General features: G+C 30.8%; 1 protein-coding gene across 1 annotated transcript; it reads left to right on the top strand.

Moving 5' to 3' along the window:
• The first annotated feature begins 4,678 nt into the window (after window positions 1-4,678).
• Window positions 4,679-6,456, top strand: LOC134834392 (probable 4-coumarate--CoA ligase 1). The gene has a single exon (XM_063849039.1). The coding sequence runs from the start codon at window positions 4,697-4,699 to the stop codon at window positions 6,320-6,322; it is 1,626 nt and encodes a 541-aa protein (XP_063705109.1). The 5' UTR covers window positions 4,679-4,696; the 3' UTR covers window positions 6,323-6,456.
• The last annotated feature ends 2,889 nt before the right edge of the window (window positions 6,457-9,345 follow it).

A 9,345-nucleotide genomic window follows, 5' to 3' on the forward strand; every position in this document is an offset into this window, starting at 1 on the left:
TTTTTTTTACAATAGCCCTAAATTCAAACGTTCACCACTATTTTCTTTCATATTTTAAGCTAATATTTTTTTCGTGGTCTTTTATAAAAAAATCCGTTTTAAACGTTTATTTCTTGTTTTCAAAAACTTAGCGTTCCATTGCGTTTTGTTACAATTGGTCAAAATTAAAACGCTCCAACCAATCACAGCACCGCATTTCTGTACGAGCCAATTTTTCGTAGATACAAAATACTAAAGCCCAAAAAATTAGTTACACTCAAACTTTTCGTGTCCTTTTTTGTCTCTTCTTACTTTTTATTTTTTTGTCTGTCCATAATGATGATAAAATCCCCTTTTTAATTGCAGTGTCATACTTTGGGAACTATCATGAGAATGATACATTAGTTACATATTGCTCCTTCTGCACATTTCCATACATAAAATTTTTAAATATTGTTCACTTGGGACAAATATGTTAAAATTTCCGGCTCCCTTTTCCTCTTTTATTTCGAAATTTAAAGCCTTTCTTTGTTTCTCTTCCTTCTTTCTTTTTTTCTACAACAACAATTTGTACCGAAACTTGCATGTCGGTAGTTTGATGTTGTATCATTTTTAGCTAAAAATAATAAAAAAAAATCTTTCATAACATATTTTAATTTATTTATTCATAATATTTAACAAGTTACCTTCCTTTTTTTCAACGAATTCACGTATCGTGTAGTCGCTTCCCCCCATTTAAGAGCATATGTCTGCTACTAGAATCCTGAAGTCGACTCTATCTTACTTATTATTATTAAAATCCGTAACATATTTTATGTTGAGTACACTTTTTCTGTATTATACATGCTACACTTTTAAGGAAGAAGAGACTTACGATACAGCGGCGGCACAACCTTATCTTGGAAATGTTCTTTCCTTACTTTTACAATTTTTATATTTTTTTTTATTCGGTATGTTTACTTGTTTGTTTTGCATCACATGCCGAAAAGTACATAAATTTTGTTGGAATATGAAGACGAAAAATTCCCCTGCCATTCACAAATATTCCGTTTCGTGTTTGTTTGCGAGGCTGTTGGGCTTAGAAGGTGACTTTTGTGAAATTTTCTAACAAGCTAAAAATTATAAGTTTTGAAGTTCATCATGAAATGAAAGAAATATTTACTAAAGTCTGTTTCGAAAGTATTTTATTTTTAATTTCTAAGAATTTTTCGATTTTATCATGAATAAAAAGGCGGAAAAATCTTACAAATCAAATATTATAATTGACTTGACTTAGAAATTAAAACATAAGCTGAATATTGAGTTGAAATATTTTAACTTAGAGGCTAAAAGTTAGTTGAGCCATTAAGCTTAAGGCTTGCTTAAGTCAAAAAAAATTACGAATTTAGTCAAATTTTGTAAAACCATATTTTTTTATAAGTTTTGTAACTTAAGTAATTTGACTTAATTCTGACTTAAGTGACTTTAACTTAAATTTAATTCAAAATGCAAACAGTTATGACTTCTGACTCTGAGCTTACTTTAGGAATAAAAAGACTTATAAGCCCAAAAGCCAAAAAAAGATTCGACTTTTGACTTAAGCTTAAGTAAAAGTTACTTCAACTTGACTTAAGTCATTTTAATTGACTTAGTTCAAACATTTTTTTCCTACAATTTTAAATTAATTAAGTCAAATCAATTTTTCAGGGCAAAACTTATTAAGTCAAAAGTCGAATCCATTTGACTTATGACTTAAACTTGAGTAGAAGTCACAAAAGTTTGACTTAAGTCAAATTATTTGACTTAATTTACCAAAATTTTAAAAAAAATTTGAATTTTTTCCCAAAAAATGGTCGAAATTTCAAAAAATATTTGACTTTTGACTTAATTTTACTTTTACTTTAACTTAAGCTTTTGTCAAAAGTCAATTAAGTCAAAAGATTCTTTTGATTAAAACTTAAGTTAAAGTTTAAGTTTCATAAGTTTTTGAAGCTTAAGTTTTTAAAAATTTAGGCAAAAGTTTTTTCATTCCTTTTTAAGTTAAAATTATTTAGTCAAATTTTTTGATTTTTTTGTCCACGCTCAAGATTAAGCCTTTAAGTGAGTTTTTAAGCCATTCAAAAAAATTTTAACAGACTGACGTAAGCCCGTTTATTTTACTTAAAAAATCCCTTTTAAAATGCTCTGAAAAAATGTAAAAAGGGAATACATGCTCTGTACCAGAAGAAATGTAAAACGACTACTTTGAATCTCTCATCTTACATTCTAAATAAAAAAGAAAGAAGCGAAACAGTACAAAAAAAAGAAAGAGGAGCAAAGATTTATGTGTCTTTTATTTATGACGTGTTTATTTTTAATATAGCAAATTTCTCAAATGACAAAAGAGATTCAATTAAGTAATGCCTCAAATTTGCTTCAAAATAAAATTGTCACTGGAGAAAAAAAATCTCATTTTTTCGGCTTAACGGATAAAATTTCTTGACACGTGACTGTCGTCGCGTCGACAAATATCCCATAATTTGAAACACAAATCTGTCAAAGAAGGCACATTATTGACTTATCAAACGGAAACAAAAAAAAGTCTTGAGCAAACATGAATTTTCTTGTGTGTGGCGCTTGTCATATTTCCACACATTTGAACAAAAAAAAAAAAGGAAAACCATAGAGGCAAAAACGATTTAATGTTGTCTTTCAATGTAAGTAATTCAATTTTTTGCCATAATCTTCCCTTTTTCAGGCAAAACACACACACGAAAAAATTCCACAGCGAGACACCAAAAATAAATCAAATCAAAATAAGATTTTGCTTCCGCAAGAACAACAGTCGTCATCGCTGTCGTTGGCGTTATCGTTACAAAGATATCCAATGATTTACATCAGAAATACATTTCATCTCCCAATCGTTCTCGCAATTTGTATGAGAAATGGAAAAATATTATTTTCGATGTCTTTCGTGCATCTCGATGCTCGTTACGTAACAGAGAGAGTTGGAGACTCAAATATCACACACAAACACGAGATGATAAATTTTCAAACATTAAATATGTATTATGTGCGATTGTGTTTATGTTGCGGAGTAAACAGAACCCGATTTATTTATGAGATTTTTGTTGTTGTTGTCTGTCTTCGTTTTGTTCGCAACACACGCAGAGATTTGTTTGAATTATTATCGCAATCACGACTGTAAACAATAAATAAATACAATATTCAGGATTTGATTTTTTTTTTCGGAAGCAAAATTATTTTTGGAAGTCGAGAGGATTTATTACATGGAGAGCTTTTGATTTTTCATTGAATTGGTTAAAATTTAAGAGTATTTAAATTTTTGACATGATAGAAAATCAATAGAAAAATAATCTTGTAGAAATTTAATACATATAAGGTTTTCCAAATATTTTTAATACTTTAAGAGTTTGGAGCCTGGCAGACACGGAAAAAGTTTATTTTTTCCCGGGAACCAAACTCATTTCCCAAAATTATATTTACCCCAAGATATTGAAAAAATCATAAATTAAGTCAATTTTTTACATTTTTTAAGTAATTCTACAAATTTTAATTTTTAAATTATAAAATTTCCCAATTTTTCTCTTAAAAATTCAATATTTTTATATGATTTTTGTAATTTTCCCGGAAACGAGGTTCTCAGGTTTCCGCACTTTTTTCAGGACCGGAGCCTGGGGCTACAAAAACAAATTTGTACTCGAAATTCCATTCGTCGAATAATGCTTTTCAATTCGTTCTTAATTTCAATTCTTTTCTGAAGTCCATTGAAGTCGACAAGATTGGTGAAATCATTGTAGATTCTGATGCGAGGAATAAGTGCATTGTCGATGTACTTTCTTGTAGTTGTTGTCTGGAAGAATGGTCTCTGACTCCTCAAGTTACTCAGTGGGACGAAATGAGTTTTTTAAGGCCCTCGGGTTTTGAAAATAAGTACCTTTAACTTTTAAATGGAGATTTTTCGAAATTTTAATTTGTTTTGTAATTTTTCGTACAAAAAAATTTAAATTTCGATGTACCTTAGAGGAAGAGGATCCTATTTTCAAGACCCCAAGGCCTTAAAAAGGTCAATTCGTCTCACTGGAATGTTTTGACACTTTCTTTTAACAAATTTGCTCATGAAAACGTTCAACACGATGTTAGAGCGCAGCACATCAAATATGAAAACGATCCAGTTGATTCAAAAATGATTCTCGATAGTCGTCATATTCAGGAGATTTAAACGTTGCACTTTCTAATTTTTTTTTTACAAATTTTCAAGAGGGATATTTCACATCAAGTACCTGAAAAGAAAGAAAACCTTAAAATTCTAGAACATTTTGGATCATAAAATTTTTGAAAGTCATCAAATTTCATTAAAATCAGTTAAATCAATTTTTTGTGAAAAATTGTCGACCTTGCAAAGAAAGACCAGCCTTCAAAAACATCAACTATAAACTAATTGAATGATCTTCAAACGTTTTATATGCAATAAAATGACTTAAACTCATTTAGTAATCACTTTTACAATATCTTCGTCAATGAAGGTCGGTCCGGTATATATAATTAAGTTGCATACAATTGCATTTTCCACAGATAATATCACAATAGAACTTGCGGTACAGCAACGATGTACGTGAAGCAATTTAGTCAATAAATGACTTTGTAGATCTCGAGTTGAATAAAATGAGCAAATTGAACTAAAAGCTCTTAGTTTCTCTCTAATTCTACATCAATCAAGTTAAACTTCTGATCAAAAATGAGTTTTTACGATGAAAAACTTAAAATTTGGAGCAGTGATCAATTTCCACCGATTTATAATCCTAAAGCCAGTGTTGGTCAATTACTTTTGCACAGTTTGAAAAGGAACTCAAGTAAAATTGCTGAAATAAGTGATACTTATTCAACCAAATATACATTTAATGATATATTGACGAGAAGTATTCAAGCTGCAAATCATTTAAAAGCTTGTGGAGTCAAAAAAGGCGACATTTGTTCCGTTATCAGTCGAAATAATCCAGATTTGGCTCCTGTGATGTTTGGATGTTTCTTTCTCGGAGCTACAATTAACACTTTGGATGTTTCCTTTGACCAAAAAGATCTCGATCATATGCTGGGATTAACGGAACCAAAGTTCATCTTTGCTGAGGAAGATGTTTTAGTAAAAGTTAAAGTTGCTTTAGAACGATTAGAATTGAGTTCAAGGATCTTTTGCTTTTCAAACCTTGAAAATATTGAAAGTATCCAGAATTTTTTTAAAAATCCAATTTCACAAGAAGAGATAGATGACTTTGTTCCCACTCAAATCAGTGACACAGAAAATCACATTGGAATCATAATTTGTTCCTCTGGCACCACAGGTTTAAGTAAAGGAGTTTGCCTATCGGAAGCAGTTCTTGTTGCTCAATTATTGAGAGCTTTTCCTTCAATATCGAACGATACAATTCTCGCTTTCAGTTCTGTGTATTGGATTACCGGAATGGTAACTTTACTTCAAGGAACGATAGATGGCGCTGTTCGAATTAATACTTGCGAACCTTTTACGCCAGAATACTTTTTCAAGTTGGTTCAAAAGTACGAAATAACTCGAACATTTCTCACGCCAGCACAAATAGTATCTTGTCTCGAACACAAAGACATGTCAAAAGCTAATCTTTCGACCTTGAAGATGTGCATGACTGGAGGAAGTCTCATACTGGAAGATATTCGATCTCGTTTCGAATCATTTTTACCAAAAAATGCTAAAGTTGTTACACTTTATGGCATGTCTGAATTAGGAGCTTGTTTAACTTGGAACTTTAAAAAAATTAAACCAAATTCCGTTGGAGTTTTAATTAATCAACATTCCGCCAAAATAATTGACGAAGAAGGAAATTCCCTTTCACCAAACGAAAAAGGTGAAATTTGCATAAAATGTCCTTATAAATTTCTTGGATACTTTAACAACCCTGAGGAAACTAAAGGACTTACCGATTCCCAAGGATGGATGCATTCCGGAGACCTTGGATACTTCGACAACGATGGATATCTCTTCATTTCTGGAAGGAAAAAGGAAGTTATTAAATACAAAAATTACCAAATAGCTCCTGGTTACATTGAATCTGTAGTTCAAGAGAAAACAGGTCTTGCTCAAATCTGCGCTGTCGCTGTTGAAGATCTTAAAAATGGCACTGACTTACCTTCCGTTGTTATAGTTCGTCCATCTAACTTTGAATTATCTGAAAAACAAATAATTGAAATACTGAATGAAAATTTGACTGAAATGAAAACACTTCGAGGCGGCATCTACTTCGTTGACAGTCTCCCGATGACGCCATCCGGAAAGGTTCAACGACGCATCGTCAAAGAAATTGCAAACAATTTGTACAAAATGAACAAAAAGTAAAAAGCGTGTAAAATGAAATACTTTCGTAACACATTCCACACAACAAAATATGTTGAGGATGTGGTTTCGAGTTCTTCTTGTTTAAGTGAATATTTTTCCAAATAAAATGCATGAAAATGTGTTAAAAAGTTAAAAGCCACTATGAAAGTTTAACATTTTTTTTGTTGTTCAAGTGGAAACCAGACTTACATCACATCCTGTTGATTGCTGAACGCTTTTATGCTCGTAATTTGTCGGTTTTGCAAGGTATTTCAATCGTCTTTTATTCATGAGGCGCACACAGATACAGACACAGACTAGAAATGTACAATCAACAAAAGGAGAAAAGTGCTTGGAATACCAAATTATGAAACGAGTCTCTTCCTTCTGCTATGAATTTCCGGTAAATAATGAAGGAAATTCAACTTTTGGTCATCTCCTAGATAACAAAAAGTTTACCCAAGCGTGTTATTTGGGTCATAGAAAGTACCTGGCGTCTCCTTTTTGTGCTTTGAAGATCATAGTGGGATGCTGAAGAAAGAATATTGCTATTTTATCGTGGAATTTCACTTCAAATGTTTCTTATGAATTTTCTTTCCAGTGAGACCATATTGCTTAATTAAGGTCTTAGGGGTCTAAAAATAAGGTCCTCCTTTTTATTTGCTTTTTTTTAAATTAAGAAAATAGGAATTTTGGAATTTTCATCTAAATTTTCATGAGAATTTCAAAATTCCTTTTTCTAATATTCACAAAATAAATGAAAATTTGAGAACCTTATTTTTAGACCCTGACCTTGACCCTAAAGACATTAAAAAGCTATCGTTCCACTATGAAATAACAATTCATAAGAAAAATTTGGAGCGAAATTCCACGATAAAAAAGCAATATTTCTTCTCCATAAAAAGAAAATAAATATACAAATAAATTCTCATTAGTGCTTCGGAGGATTTTGCTTTATAACATTAACAAGGTGATAATCCATACACTTTTTCTCATTATTATTATTTCGTTATTACTACATTCCATTCAGGGAATGCGAACGGAAGAAGATTGGAAAAAGATCAGTACTCGAGAAAAACTTTCTACATTAATGCATAATTTATATTTATTGAGTTTTTTTTTCTATTTACTTACCAAAACATTCGACAACTCCTGCTGACAACTGTTTCATTTCAAGTTCCGTGCTTGGGGAAATTGAACATTTTTTTTTGCATAGAGAAAAATAAACTTTTTTTTTCGAATTAAAGTTTCATTATAAATAAAATTAATTTTAAACTTATTCTTTCATCTCTGATGCGAATCTGTCTCATCATGTGCTACTATGAGCACAAAATACGCTTGAGGTGTGAAAATGATTTAGCAAACATCCCCCATGTTTGTAATAATAAAATGAAAAAAAAGTGTATTCATAAAGTAACAAACATACACCTTATAATGAGATTTCTACCCTCATATCCACCCACTTCAGATCGCGCGTTTTTTTATGATTATCGGCATCATCATCATTTTTTGTTGTCTACATTCACCGCAAATCGTTTCGACAACAGCTGAAGTACATTATTTTTTTTTTATTTGTGTATTCATCTGTATTCGTTTTTTCCTATGCGAATAACAATTACTCGCAGTCAGGACGACTATTATTATTATTGCTGAAACATTTACACATACTTCATAATAAAAATTACGGCATGTAAGTCGTTCGTTCTAACACAGCGAAAAAAAAAATCGAGATAATGCTTTTTATTATCATAACATGCATTATGTAACAGAAAATTGTATTTTTATTTCTCATATATATTTTTTTTAACTTTATCTTTTCTCTTTTTCATTTTTTTTAGTATCAATGGCGTTATGGAGTGAAAAAAAATGCGTTACGTGGGTTTTTGGTGTATGGCTGTCCGTTTAAGGTAAGTATCGAATTTTTCCTATTATAAAAGTAGTAACCCGAATGGCTATCAACGAAGATATGACACTGCATTGAAAAAGAGCCCTAGATCTATACAAAAATCAAGATTCTAGCCAACTAAGTTACAAGTAAGACTTTGTTAAGAATAGGTCAACCTCAAAGACAAAATGGCTGGTTAAAAAGGATATTGAAGAGAATCAGATAACAATAATCTTAATTTTTAAATGAAAACAATCAACTCATCAACCACAAGATAACGAGATAATGCATCACCTCATGGTCTTATACGCGTCGGTGGACGTCTCAAGAAGGCTGACATTCTCTTTGACTCAAGACATCAAATTCTTTTGCCTTCTGTGTGATCGATATGACAATTCGTATTTAATTTTTCGTTCACACACCTCATAAAAAGGAGCTATTTCATATTATATAATTACCAAAGAGCTGAAGAGGTCTAACTAATGAAAAAAACGTTTCAGACTACTTACATAAAACAGCAGCATTTCATTCAATGATATTTCGCCTCCTGGAAATTCCAATGAACAAAAACAAATCATCAGTAGAAGAAGTGTTGAAAACGCCTTAAGGTGCAATTCATATAATAAGATTAAAAAGTATAAGGTATTTTTAGAATAGTCATTTGAGGAGGACTGTTGGCATACTATTGCATTTATGTTGACTATTTTGACGTATTTTACTAATTTTTATAAAAAAGTTAAAAAATATCGTTTTAAATTAAAGTTTCATATCATATCTTTTATTAACTTATAAATTGACTGAAATGCCAAATTGAATAATTATGACAAAAATTTTATAGAGCCGGTATTCTTACAACGTTTATCATTGACTTATGTGAAAAAAAATCATGTGACTGTCAATTCCTCAAAAGTTACGAGCCCACCTTCAACAACAATGTGTAGACAATTAATTATTAAAGGACTATAACTTAAACAACATTTATTCACCCAAATCGACAAATTTGTCTAAAAATGCGCTCTAGTCTCCACACTTTAACAAGAACGACAAAATTTTTAATCCTTATCCATATATTTATTCGTTATTTGCATGAAATATTAGACAGTGCAAAAAAAGGAAGAAAACAGAAACTGTGTTACAACTTATATAGTGGGCTGTATAT

The sequence above is a fragment of the Culicoides brevitarsis genome, chromosome 3 (genome assembly GCF_036172545.1).
Source record: "Culicoides brevitarsis isolate CSIRO-B50_1 chromosome 3, AGI_CSIRO_Cbre_v1, whole genome shotgun sequence".
In the NCBI taxonomy this organism is placed as follows: domain Eukaryota; kingdom Metazoa; phylum Arthropoda; class Insecta; order Diptera; family Ceratopogonidae; genus Culicoides; species Culicoides brevitarsis.